This window comes from Mercurialis annua, linkage group LG3, assembly GCF_937616625.2.
Source record: "Mercurialis annua linkage group LG3, ddMerAnnu1.2, whole genome shotgun sequence".
Classification (NCBI taxonomy): Eukaryota; Viridiplantae; Streptophyta; class Magnoliopsida; order Malpighiales; family Euphorbiaceae; genus Mercurialis; species Mercurialis annua.
The window spans coordinates 64879569-64894695 of NC_065572.1; the positions used below are offsets into that span (position 1 = coordinate 64879569).

Here is a 15127-nt window from a genome sequence, read left to right on the forward strand (position 1 = left end):
ATTACGATTTTTAAACTACGTGATTAAAATGAGAAAACATGTAAAATTGTTGAATTTTTTTAACATTACCACTAAAAATTATAAACTTAAACAATATAATAGTTTGGTATCCGGTATAAATAAATTGAACTACTCGCAAGTTATATTTACTATCATATAATTTTTTTAAAAATTTATTAAAAAAAATTAATTCGAATTCGGACTATTCGATTTAAATTTGGAGTTAAATTAACATATAAGATAAACAAAATCATGGCATTCGCCAGACTAGATGAGTCTATTACTCATAAAATAATTTTTAAACATTTACATATGATGATTTTTCAATAATTATCTTTAAAAAGAAATTAAGCCGAGTCTACTTGAATCAAATTTGAATAGCTTAAAAACATGAGCTCTAATTTGAAAATTTAAATTTATTTAAACTAAAGCTCAAACTTGTATAACACATTCGAGATCGAGTTCACATTTATGTAACACATCCAGACTCAGCTCGTTTACACCTCTAATTTAATATAATAAAACAATCATGATTATATATGAAAAATAAAAATTCATCATTCTCTAGTATTTTTTATTTTAATTATTTTTAATAGGCTGATAATCACTCATGACCCCTAATTTTAAGTCTCCTTATAATAAACTCCCTAAATTTCAAAAACGGTCGCAAAACTCCTCCCGTCCAAAAAATGACTAATACTGTTAACTTTTTTGAGCTGTCACTCAAAAAAACGCATATAAACAGTTTTTCATTATCTGACATCTCATTAAAACACCTTAAAAAATTAAAATGCTTAAAATATTCCTAAAATTTTAATTAAATAATTAAAAATTTGCAGTGGATAAAAAAATTTAAAAATTACGGTGGATAGGAAAAAATAAGCAGTATGGAATAGCGGTGGATGGGTGACGGCGGTGGTGGATGGTTCAAGTTTAATATAATTTTGAATATAAAAAAGTTTGATTTTCTAATGTAAAAAAGAATCTAAATACTTAAATTGGACTGAAAAATTAACTAAATCAACTAGTTTAACTCAATCTATTTATTTTCATTCTAAAAAAAACTCAATTTATTTTTATAAAGTGATTTGTATTGCCTTACATTTCCTCTAAGTAGGGGTAATATTGGTAGAAGAGAAGAACATTAGGTGATAAAAGATGAGAAATTATAAAGAGAAACTGACTGTAAATGTAATTACAGGCAGCAAAAGTATTGGACCCACAAAGAGCTCGGGCAGTGTCGGTGGAGACGACTTGAAGGACAGCTTGATATTCTTGTAATTTCTTTGCTTGTCTCAATCTTCCACTAACCACCTTATTATTGTTAATCAAGTATTTAATTTTCATTCATTTTTACTCTCTCTAATTATATTTGGACCGACATTCGTTGTCTTTGAGGTAGAAACATCAAATGAAATCAGAATTACATCAAATAGATACATTTGGATTCGATACAATATTTTTTTCACGACCAGTTTGAGTAATAGGACATTAAGTTTCATGCATCATTTATTGAAAATATTAGTGAATTTTGAATGTGTATATAGTTTTTTCATGGTAAAAAGTACAAAAAAATCCTTTAAATTTATCTAAAAGTATAAAATAGCCTTTTATTTTTTTTTAGCTCAGAAAAACCCTCACAGTTTCTAAATTCGAACAAAAAACCCCTCCGTCCCTAACTTAAACTAACAGACGCTAAATGGGTGACGTGGCAGTAGGAAAAAAAAATCAAAAACACCCTTAATTTTTAAAATACTTACCAAATTCATAATTTCAAACTTTTTATATCATTTAACCTTTTAATGGATATGTGTTTAAATATTAGTTGGGCACCTCCACTTAACACTAAATTTTCCTTCTTTGATGGTCGGAGACCTGCCCCGTAGGATAGGAGACTATTGATGTTAAGATGAAATCTAATATGATATCAGAGCTATTATCCATTCACACAATTTGAAATGTGGCCCAGCCCACGTGAGTTGCGCGTGAGGAGGATTGTTTGCTCGGCCAGGACACGCTATGCGCGAGGGGGAGTGTTGAAGTGGAAAATCCCACATTGGTTGTGTGTGTGAATGGATATAAGTTTAAATATTAATTGGGCACCTCCACTTAACACTAATTGGTTTTAAGATGAAATCTAATAAAAAAAGGTTCAAAAATACCCTTAATTTTTAAAACATTTACCAATTTTATAATTATATTTTTTTTTTATTTTTTTTCACCCTATTTTTCCTAATTATCTATAATTTTTTAAAATCAATTTAAAATTATACCACTATAACCCAACACTCTCGGAACAAATGACCGCCGGTATACCGGATTAACTTTTTTCAATAATTTCTAAATTGAACAATTTAAATTTTTAAATTAGAGACCTAAATACATTTTTACCTTTAAAACCATTTAAAAATTAAATAATAATAAAATTAATTTTTTTGTCAGAGAACCACCGACCCACCGCAGGTGGGTCCATTCTCTCAGGCCCACCGACAGTGGATCTGTTCTAATGGCTTAATCTCATCTCATTAGTTAGCCAATGATTGGTGTCATATTTTTGTATACTTAAGTTCGTGGGTGATGATGTGCGGATCAATTCCAATTATTTCTGAAGTCTTTAAGGCGAACTTCTCCATGTTTTTCTTCAGGCTATCAATAATTTCTTCTTTAATTTTAGGGGTTATTTTGGCCTTTTAAGTCCACTTTCGTTTTTTAATTCAGCTCCAACTCCAGCATTCAACTCTTAGGGTTATAGTGCTTTTCCCTAATGTCATGGTTTAATATTCCCTCGATTAGGAAAGTTTAAAATGATTCGGCTACTAATCAATTATAGCATTGTTGGGCGATCACCTGGTTTCCACGTATGGTGATGATCCCTTTTGCTTATTGGTATTTTCATGGTGAGTGCTTTTACGGTGGTTACAGTTGCCGAATGATGAAAAAAAGGTCTCTCCAAGATGGCATTATATGGAAGATCAACATTCACTATGTTGAATAATGTTGCTAATTCTTGATCTTTTTTCCCTCTCCCAATTTTCACCATTAGGAATTTTGCTCTTAGTGGAAAAATGGGTGGTCCTCCGAATTCTGTTAGCGGGATTTTGATCTTGTTTAATTTTGTTGTTTTCCTTTCTAGGCACTCGTAAGCTTTTTTCGTCATCAAATTTATTGCACTTCCTTTGTCTACTAGAATTTGTTCCATATTCCAATTGTCTACGATCACTGTAACCACTAGCGCATCGTTGTGTGAGTTTTTTGTGTTTTGAATATCTTTCGTGCTAAAAGTCACCGCTGGCAACGTTATTAGTTCAAATTCCTCCGTCTTTTGTTATGATAATTTTTATAAAAATAAATTATGATAATAGTATGATAAGTTTACGATAATAGCATGATAAAATACGAAAAATAACTTTTACAGAAAATTATTGATACAGAGATGATAATGTCACTGATACCTATGCGATTACAGAGTAAAGTCATAACTATTTTAGTATCGATAGTAAACACATAAATCTTAGAAAAACTTGAGGTACTTTTTATAATTTTTCAGTGTTCGAGATAAAAAAATGCAAATATTTTTATTTTTTAGATAAATACGTAAATTTCCAATAAATTAATATTTATATTCTTTTAGAAAATGAATTAATTCTTTTTATTTTCATCTCTTGAAAAAAAACCCTTCTTTTTCCTATAAATAATGCTTTTAGAAATAACTATAATAATTTTTTAATCATCTAAATATATTTTATCTTTTTTTGACTGTCCAAACTTTTAGAATTGTCCATTTTAATCAATTTTTTTAATTTTCGTTTTTTTTTTCAAATTAGAGTAAAAAAATCAAATATATATTCTTAATATTATTTTAATTTATTTTTCTATCATCATAAATTTTAGGGTTAATGTCATAAAAATTCACCAACTTTACACGTTTTCTCATTTTAATCACGTAGTTTATATTTTCTTATTTTCATGTACGAACTACCACTATTTCTCAAATTCATGCACGATGTTAAGGTGTCACGGTTTTATTGGTGTAATTCGCTGAGGTGGAGGTCATTTTACACCAATGAATGAGTGCCACCTCAGCACCGTGCATGAATTTGAGAAAACGTAGTAGTTCGTGCATGAAAATGAGAAAATTTAAACTACGTGATTAAAATGAGAAAACGTGTAAAATTCGTGATTTTTTTTTACATTAACCCTAAACTTTAAGATATTTAATATTTTTTCAATTTTAATTTAAATAAATGGTTAAAATTAGAATTAAAAATAAAAAATAAATTAAAATTGATAATCTTACAATTCAAAACTATGAATAAAAAAATTGAAAAAATAAAACATTTTTCGAAATAAAACTTTAGTAAAGGGCTTTTTATTAGGACTTTAGGATTATATTTAGAGAAAAACATAAACAAGAGAAAAAAACAGAAGAAAAATGGAGAACAAGAGCAGCAGCTTGGAGCAGACACTGCAAGATGGGAAGCTTCATAGGCACCTTAACTCCCTCATTGTTTCCCATCTTCGTCACAGTAATCTCACTCAGGCAATCCCCTTCTCTTTAATTTTCCACAAAAACGCTAAAACAGAGACAAAATCACATCAATTCAGTTCTTTTTTTCTCAATTTTTAATGTCGTTATACCATTTTTTAATGTCTTAATTTTTTCAAATCTAATCAAAGTTGCTTCCTTTTCCCCTAGAACTCATAAGGGTTTACATTAAAATGAAGTATTAGCTAAATTTTAGATTAGTAGTTCATAAAATTTAGTTTTATTGTAGGCTGCAAGTGTAGTTGCATCAGCTACAATGACACCTTTGAATGTTGAATTCCCTCCCAATAAACTTCTTGAGTTGGTTGCTAAGGTAATTGTTTTCGTTTTCTTTCTTTTCGATTCGTCGTGTTTTTTCGGTTTTATGATTGTTGTTGGATAAACAACCAGAAGATTTGTCTTTGGTACTAAGGTGACAACAGGGTCTTGCTGCAGAAAAAGATGAGATGTTAAGAGGGGTTAATTCTACTGCAATGTATGATTCAGGAACGTTGCAGCCTGCAGCATATGGCTCGACCCCAGCTCCTCGTGTTACGTCTGTTGATTTTGGGTAATGTTTGTTTTTACCTGTTTGACATGTCTCTAGTGTGATGCATACTCATTCTCAAGCTTCGGTCCCTTTTTCTCATAACTGCGGATCCTAAGATTCACGGCTTTGTTGATTAAAAACTTGGGTTTTGCTACAATTGATTGTTTATTCTGACTCTATCATGCATATCGCTTTTGTCAAATCAGTGCTGCACATGACACAAAAGGCTCTTCAAAGAATTTTCCAAAGCATGAGACCCGACATCTTTCTGAACACAAGGTATGAACAAAGATGGAGGAATAGTAATCATGTATATTCTCTACTGCAGGCTCACTGTGGCTGTCTGGCTTAGAATAATTCATCCTATGATTCATGAACTGATGGTTTGAGTTTTCTAGAATATTGCCAGATGTGCTAAATTTAGTCCTGATGGAAGGTTTGTTGCCACTGGAAGTGCGGACACATCAATTAAGCTCTTCGAGGTGTGGGCTACTTGACCTTTATTTTCAGTAATTGCTTTACTATCTCTTTAAAGATAACTTGAAAACACACTTTTTTTTGCTGTGTTCAGACCTCAAAAATCAAGCAGATGATACTATCAGATGCCAGGGATGGCCCCGTTCGACCAGTCATACGAACATTTTATGACCATATACAAGTATCTTCACTATAATTACCCTTCTGGTGAATTACTGTCAATTTCTGCATGAATGTAGAATAATTTTTAATTACATTAAACCAAGTTTCATGACTTTGACTCTCTCTCTCTCCCTTCATCTTTGTATTCTGTATGTACACCTATATCCGAGATAGCATTTTCGTGTTTCTTTTGGCGTTTATAATTGCATTCTTGAGTTTAAGGTTTTTCTCCAAACATCCTAGCATATTTAGCATCATAGAGTTCAAAAATATAAACTCAAATAATATTTTAATTATGTTTTTTCGTTTAATTTATACTTTAAAAATAAAAAATTACTCCTGTACATAAATGCATAAATCTAATATCTTGTTAATCTATCTACAGCCGGTAAATGATATAGACTTCCATCCTCAAAACACCGTTCTTATATCTGGAGCCAAGGATCACACGATAAAGTATGATAACTTTACTCCCTAAGGCCCAACCAGAAGTTCACATCTTTTATGAATCTGTATTTATTTACATGTATTGCTATCATATTTATCGAGTAGATAAAATCAGCTCATAACTTAGTGGAAACATAAGGGCACAAATATGTATACAAAATTAAAAGTTAGTGACCACTGCCAATTTGAGCACTTAGTGGTAATGGATGGAGTTGCATGCTTACACATTTCTTATTAATTCTTTCCAGATTCTTTGATTTTTCCAAAGCTACCGCAAAGAAAGCATTCAGGGTTATCCAGGTTCTTTACTCTTTCCTTTTAGTTATTACCTGAGCATGGTTCTTGAGTTTCCTGGTGGAGTTTAGTTGTCTCAATAACATGATTTATCACTGTAAATTTCCTATCTGTAATGAAACAGGATACTCACAACGTCCGTTCAGTGTCCTTTCATCCTTCTGGTGATTTCGTTCTTGCAGGTAATTATTCCTTTAATATTTCATCTTTCAGACATTTGATAAAACATGTAATAATTCGTTTTCCATATGACTAGACAACTGATATTTGTCGGTAACCTTTTAAAGCCCAATTGTTTCGAACAGCTTTCAAGCCATTTATTCCTTAAAAACTTTCAAATGTAATCTCAGTTTTTATTGCTGAGAGTTCTTTTATGCTATTTCATAACAATTATGAAAAATACTAGTGAAAAAAGATAAATTTTATGCATTACTAATCAAGATTGTTACTCCACGAATCGTTAGTACACGGATTATGCTACCAGACAGTTACTTTTTTGTGTGGTTGTTCTAATTTGTCTATTGTTCATTCAAGAGTTGAACAATCAAGTAATTTCATTGCTATCTTACGCATAACACATCACTATTGCTATGATTTTCCAATTGACATAGTTGGAACTACAAATTGACAGGAACTGATCATCAACTTCCACATTTGTATGATATCAATACATTTCAGTGCTATCTATCTGCTAATGCCCCAGAAATCAAAATTAATGGAGCCATTAATCAGGCATGACAATCATTGTACTATTTTTACATGTAACAAATGAAGTCGGGAAAGAAAGTTGATCGACGACATCTGATCTATTTAATTATGCAGGTGAGATATTCATCTACGGGTGGCATGTATGTGACAGCATCTAAAGATGGTGCTATTCGGTTGTGGGACGGGGTGACTGCTGATTGTGTGCGATCCATAGTTGGTGCACATGGAACAGCAGAGGCCACAAGTGCAACATTTACAAAGGATCAACGGTACTAATGCCACAATTGTACAAATGCATGCATTTTTGTGCATTGAAAATCTTGGTTGTGTTCACAAGGGCTTGCAGGCTTTTTCTTATCATAAACAATCTAAAACAAATTCTAAGAATCAACCGCTAATCTGAATGGGGTAAAAGGAGAGAAGGAAAAATCTGAACTGGATGCAAATGAGTATTATTGAAAGGGTGACGGTATTGTCAGAGCAAGAGTTGGCAGTGATAGATCGCTATTCTTTTATTAAAAAGGAAGAAAAGGACAGATCAAAAGAAGAATAAAAACTGATATTTTTGCTATGATTTAATTATTCTTGCTCTGAAAATAACATAAGTCATATTTAATATTATATTCCAACTTTACGAAACACTCCTGTGTATTCTATTTATAGTTTTCTCCATTAAATTCGAACACACGCACAAGTATTTTTTAAAAACTGTCAACTTTCTTTTGTTTTTATGTCAATGTTGGTTTTGCTTTCTTGCTTCCCAATTTAGATATTTAAACACGAGCTATACAGAATGGCACCTTTACAAGGGTATTCAAACATTGCTGAAATTTTGACACGTCTAGGTTTGTCCTCACTTGTGGCAAGGACTCTTCAGTTAAGCTGTGGGAGGTTGGCAGTGGAAGATTGGTCAAACAATACGTCGGAGCTACTCATACACAATTAAGGTGTCAGGTATGCAGGAATTTTTTTTCTCTACAAATTTCAGGATTTAACGTCAAAATAATTGAAGAACAGGGATCCGATTTGTGTTATGCAAACGTTTTTTGTTATAGTATCTGATTAAATTACATTCTAAAACTACCTTCTTTTGTTCCGCTGGAAAATGGAAACCCTCTCTTTCGAAGTATAAAGTTCCGAAATTTAAAATCTTTTTAAGTATGCAAATTCTTGCAAAAAAATGAATGCTCAAGTTGTATTTTGCAGGCTGTTTTCAATGACACTGAAGAGTTTGTACTATCCATAGACGAACCAAGCAACGAGGTTTGATTTTGCTGCTTTAACTTGCACCGGTATCTTTTCACTTATTTTTCAATTCTTAATGAATGGTTGGTGTATACAGGTTGTTGTTTGGGATGCTCTAACAGCGGAGAAAGTTGCAAGGTTGCCGTCCAACCATAATGGTGCACCCCGGTGGATCGAGCACTCACCGACAGAGGCAGCATTTGTATCTTGTGGGACTGACAGGTCAGTCCGATTCTGGAAAGAAACTATTTAAGTGAATTGAAGCAGATCAATACATTCCGAAAAATACGTTATGTAAAATTCGTTTCATAAATCCGAGGTTAGTTTTGCAAATTTTCTTATCCGGCTATTCCTTTTCACATATATCAAGGAATTCAAGGCTTAACTATAAATGGTTTGCCGTTTTTCTTGAAATGTGATTAGATCTGCTTTATTACACTATGATTTGAATCAATTGTTCTACGAGGCAACAATTGTATCATTCTTATCTGTAAACTTCATATACCAGGATTGCATAATATATATAGGGTATTACATAATAAAATGTAGGGCGTATTCAGTATTTGGTTTGATAGTGGGAAGGATAAAACTAGTATGTTTTTAAAGGAATTAAAAACCAAGAAGAATTAGAGTAATAAATTTGGTTTGATTGAGTTTAATTTTTGACTTTTAAGAATTTCTTTTCCAATTTTTTTAAAGAATAATAATAAAAAATTAACAGATTAAGTTTAAGAATCAATTTTAGGATAAGTTATACTCCTACAATTTAGGAGTAATATTTAGGAGTAACTTAATTATTAGAACCAATGTACAATGCATCTTTTCGACCATTTTTTATTTTATTTATTCTTGGGATAATGGTCATATACGCCTTTAACGTTTGACTCTAGATCATTTATAACCCCATAGTTCGGAAAGGTGTAAATATATCTCTAACGTTTTTAAATAGACCCATTTAGGCCCTTACCCTTAACATGGTTAGGAGGATATATGACCCTTTTTTTTAAATGTAATTGGCCTAAATAAATTCATTAAAAAACTTTAAAGGCATAATTGCACCTTTTCGAACCATAAGGGCATAAATGATTCTGAGCCAAACGTTATAAGCATATATGACCATTTTTCCTTTATTCTAACCACACGAATATATGTAAATTGAATTTATGTACCGTTAAAGACATGTTAAACGAATTAGATCTGAGCATGTATCCTAGTTTTTCAATATGAGCTGAATACTCAATATGAAAATATTTAATTGTGTAAATATCTATTTCATTTTCTAATTTCTTCGAAACTGATTATATTCATAGATTATTTTAATTGGATTCTGAATATTAATTGTTATCTATATGGAGATCAGGCTAAAATGTGATGTATTAAGCCGAACCAAAAAACTTAAATTATATAAATATATTATAAATTTAATTTATACATTTACGGTGGTTTGTTATATATTAGTATTACTATAAGATAAAAGTTACCAATAACTACTCAATGTAAATATATAAGCAACTTGGTATGTTAATTTTTCTTTTGGACAATAAATTTTAGTTAAAATATATTTATTTATTTGTTGAATTTAACTTGTATATTTTTATTCATTTAGTAATAGACATGTTATTATTCATTTGATAACAAATAGTATGTTTTTTTTAAATAGGATCAATATAACATATTAAGAAGTATCAAAATTTCACTTATATGATATATAGATGATAGGGTTAATGTCATAACAATTCACAAACTTTACAAGTTTTCTCATTTTAATCACGCAATTTAAATTTTCTCATTTTCATACACGAACTACCACTTTTTCTCAAATTCATGCACGGTGCTGAGGTGTCACAGCTCCATTGGTGTAATTCGCTGAGGTAGATGTCATTTTACACTAATGAATGAGTGTCACCTCAGCACCATGCATGAATTTGAGAAAAAGTGGTAGTTCGTGCATGAAAATGAAAAAAATTAAACTGTGTGATTAAAATGAGACAACGTTCAAAGTTTGTGGTTTTTTCTGACATTAACCCTAGATGATATAAGTAAACTATTTGTTGATTAATTAATATTTGTTATGAGTATTTTGTGCTTACATTAACAAACATTCAATAAATTTTTTGTTATTGAAAATTAAAGCTACCAACATAAATATAATTTATTCAAATCAAATATCAACTTCACTTTAAAAATATAATATATTTATATTAGATTTAGATATCATGTCAAAACTCATATATTTTGGAATTGATTAGAACTCCAAAAATATAATAAAATGACAATACATTTAGCAGACATACATATAAACAAAATAAAACCCCCACATTATTTATTATTAATATAACATACAAATTACTATCTTTTTTAATAAGTAGCTAATCATAAAGGTGCCACTGTTAATTAGATGGAGGCTCTATAATCTTTTTTAGGATCGATCAAATTTAAACATCAATGCCAAGGTCGATGTTGCATCCCGCTTCGAGGAGGTCGATCACCACGCTAATTGGCAGTTCTGTTGTAATAGTAATACCAAAAGTTTGAAGAACAGTGGTTAGGCAGTTAATTGTAGCAGTTGTACCAATTTGTGCATTGGTCCGTATGAGCAATGGCAAGGTATTGCAGCAAACTGGTGATGGCGACGGCGATGGAGCATTGCCGATGCCAACTGTGATGTTAGCCTTAATAATATTTACAACATCGACGCAAGCACCCATAACAATAGCCGAATTTACGCAGCTCAAAATGTTACCTACAATGTTATGCTTAGTATCTCTTATTCCGGCAGCACTATTGCTATTGATAATTAATCCTAAGAGAAGGAAGGGGACAAGCATTTTCATTGGCTTGTTCAAACAACTCATTTTTTAATGCTTTTATTTATTTAATGATTTATGTATTTTATTTGTACTTAAAATTAAGGTACCGATGTGGTATATATAAGACAGATTTTGTTCAACAATTTGCATATTCACTTGCAAAATTGTTAATGTTGACTTTTTACAAATTTAATTAAAAGATAAGAGTTAGGTAACTTGTCCACTTGATTTTAATGTTTCTGACTAAATTTAAGAATTTAGACTATCCCTAAACTAGACAAATAGAAAGAAAATACATTCACATATGGTGCGTGTATCACAATTAAGCTATAGCTATCCATTTTAAGAAAGTTTTTTAAAATATTTCTTTTTTGAAATATAATTAGCTCAATATATTTTTTAACTTATTTATATGTCATATCTTTTTTTACCTGATATATCTATTTTGGGGTTTTAATATCAAAAATACATTTTTTAGTTTTTTTTGTTTTATGTATTTTTTATAGATTTTTTTTTTGTATTTTCTAGTGGTGTTTTTATAGTATTTTTCCTATGGTGTTTATATAGGATATTTAAGGTGTATTTGTATGTTATATTTAGTATAAATACACTATAAATTTGGTTTGATTCGGTTTAATTTTTTGTTTTATCAAAATATAAGAATATTTTTTTCCCAAAGTTTTTAAAGAATAATAATAATAATAATAATAAAATTAACATGATTAAGATTAAGAATTAATTTTAGGAGAAGCTATACTCCTACAACTTAGGAGTAATATATTATGTATTTTAACCATACCAACATTTAAAAATATAATTTAATTTTAGAACCAATGCACAATGCATATTTTCGACCATTTCTTATTTTATTTATTCTAGGAATAATGGTCATATGTGCCCTTTATGTTTTGCTCAAGACCATTTATGCCTCCATAGTTTTGAATGGTGCATATAATGCCCCTAACATTTTTAAGTTGACTCATTCAAACTATTATACATAACATGGTTAGAGGTATATATGATTCTTTTTTGAAAAATAATCTAAATGAACCTATTTAAAAACGTTAGAAGCATATTTGCATCTTTTTGAACCATGAGGCATAAATAATCCTGCATCAAAATCAAACGTTAGGGACATATATAACCATTTTCCCTTTATTCTAACCACATGAATATATCGAATTTATATACTGTTGGGATATATGTTAAAACGAATTAGATCTGAGCATGTATCCTATTTGTTTTCAATATGAGTTGAATACTCAATATAATAATATTTAATTGTGCAAATATCGATTCATTTTTTTATTTCTTTGAAACTGATTATATCCATCGATTATTTTAATTGGATTCTGAATATTAGTTGTTATCTATATGGAGACCAGGCTATATAAAATGTAATATATTAAACCGAACAAAAAACTTAAACTGTATAAATATATAGAAGAATACATTACCGTGTTTTGTTATAATTTAATCTTACTATAAGATAAAATTATCAAAAAAATACTCGATGTAAATATATAAGCAACTTGATATGTAAATTTTTATTTAAACAATAAATTTTAGTTTAAATATATTTATTTATTTGTTGAATTTGTTAATAATTTATATATTTTTATTCATTTAGTAATAGACGTGTTACTATTATTCATTTGATAACAAATGTGTGTTTTTAAATGAATCAAATTAACATATTAAAAAGTATTAAATTTCACCTATATCAAATATAGATGATATAAATAAATAAATTATGTGTTGATTAATTAATATATGCTATGAGTATTTTGTGCTTACATTAGCAAACATTTAATAAATTTTTTGTTATTGAAAATTAAATCTACCTGCTATCTTTGAAGTATTAGGTCTTTTCTTTTATTATGCTTTCGTGTTTCGGTATAGTATGTAAGTTATAATACATTCAACTAAATATGAACTTTACTTTAGAAGTATAATATATTTATATTAGATATCATGTCAAAACTCATATATTTTAGAATTGATCAGAACTCCAAAAATATAATAAAATGACAATACATTTAGCAGACTTACAGATAAACAAAATAAAGCCCCCACATTATTTATTATTAATATAACATACAAATTACTAATTTTTTAATAAGTAGCTAATCATAAAGGTGCTACTGCTTAATTAGGTGGAGGCTCTGTAATTTTTTTTAGGATCGATCAAATTTAAACATCAATGCCAAGGTCGATGTTGCATCCTTCTTCGAGGAGGTCGATCACCACGCTAATTGGCAGTTCTGCTTTAATAGTAATACCAAAAGTTTGAAGAATAGTGGTTAGGCAGTTAACTGTAGCAGCTGTACCAATTTGTGCATTGGTTCGTATGAGTAATGGCAAGGTACTGCAGCAAATTGGCGATGGCGATGGCGATGGAGCATTGCCGATGCCAACTGTGATGTTAGCCTTAACAATATTTACAACATCGACGCAAGCACCCATAACAATAGCCGGATTTACGCAGCTCAAAATGTTACCTACAATGTTATGCTTAGTGTCTTATTCCGGCAGCACTATTGCTATTGATAATTAGTCCTAAAAGAAGGAAGGGGACAAGCATTTTCATTGCCATGTTCAAACAACTCATTTTTTTAATGCTTTTATTTATTTGATGATCTATGTATTTTGTGTGTATTTAAAATTAAGGTATCGATGTGGTATTTATAGAGAGAGATTTTGTTCTACAATTTTCTTTATCACTTGCAAATTGTAAATGTTTTGACCTTTTACAAATTTAATTAAAGATAAGAGTTAGGTAATATGTCCACTTGATTTTAATGCTTCTGACTAAATTTAAGAATTTAGACATCCCTAAACTAGACATATAGAAAGAAAAAAAACATTCACAGATGGTGCATGTATCACAATTACGCTATATTAGAAAGTTTTTTAAAATATTTCTTTTTTGAAATATAATTAGCTCAATATATTTTTTAACTTATTTATATGTCATATTTTTTTTACCTGATATATATATTTTGGGGTTTTAATTTCAAAAATACATTTTTTAGTTTTTTTTTTTTTTATGTATTTTTTTATAGATTTGTTTTTGTATTTTCTGGTGCTGCTTTTTTATAGTATTTTTCCTATGGTGTTTATATAGTATATTTATGGTGTATTTGTATGTTTTATTTATTATAAATACACTATAAATTTGGTTTGATTCAGTTTAATTTTTTATTTTATCAAAATATAAAAATATTTTTTTCCAAATTTTTTAAAGAATAATAATAATAAAATTAACATGATTAAGATTAAGAATTAATTTTAGGAGAAGTTATACCCCTACAACTTAGGAGTAATATATTATGTATTTTAACCATTCCATCATTTAAAAAAATAATTTAATTTTTGAACCAATGCACAATGCATATTTTCGACAATTTATATTTTATTTATTCTAGGAATAATGGTCATATGTGCCCTTTACGTTTTGCTCAAGACCATTTATGCCTCCATAGTTTGGAATGGTGCAAATAATGCCCCTAATATTTTTAAGTTGACTCGTCCAAACTCTTATACATAACATGGTTAGAGGTATATATGATCCTTTTTTAAAAAAATAATCTAAATGAACCTATTTCAAAATGTTAGGAGCATATTTGCATCTTTTTGAACCATGAGGTAAAAATAATCCTGCATCAAAATCAAACGTTAGGGATATATATAACCATTTTCCCTTTATTCTAACCACATTATTTATATCGAATTTATATACTGTTGGGATATATGTTAAAATGAATTAGATATGAGCATGTATCCTAATTTTTCAATATGAGCTGAATACTCAATATAAAAATATTTAATTGTGCAAATATCTATTCATTTTTTATTTCTTTGAAACTGATTATATCCATCGATTATTTTAATAGGATTCTGAATATT

At 29.5% G+C, this 15127-nt stretch overlaps 1 protein-coding gene across 3 annotated transcripts; it reads left to right on the plus strand.

The window, feature by feature from the left end:
• Window positions 1-4398: 4398 nt before the first annotated feature.
• On the plus strand, window positions 4399-8974 carry LOC126673780 (cleavage stimulation factor subunit 50). Of its 3 annotated transcripts, none has more exons than XM_050368041.1 (14): window positions 4399-4540; window positions 4776-4859; window positions 4969-5096; window positions 5282-5354; window positions 5474-5557; window positions 5647-5733; window positions 6100-6170; window positions 6410-6461; window positions 6580-6637; window positions 7087-7187; window positions 7278-7432; window positions 8009-8117; window positions 8370-8426; window positions 8506-8974. In XM_050368041.1, exons 1-14 carry the CDS (start codon window positions 4433-4435, stop codon window positions 8659-8661), a joined length of 1323 nt encoding a protein of 440 aa, XP_050223998.1. In that variant the 5' UTR covers window positions 4399-4432; the 3' UTR covers window positions 8662-8974. The 3 variants fall into 3 exon arrangements, with proteins under 3 accessions (XP_050223998.1, XP_050224000.1, XP_050224001.1); XM_050368043.2 differs by having other exon boundaries at window positions 4525-4540; window positions 4982-5096; XM_050368044.1 differs by lacking the exon at window positions 4399-4540 and having other exon boundaries at window positions 4770-4859; window positions 4959-5096.
• Window positions 8975-15127: the final 6153 nt, after the last annotated feature.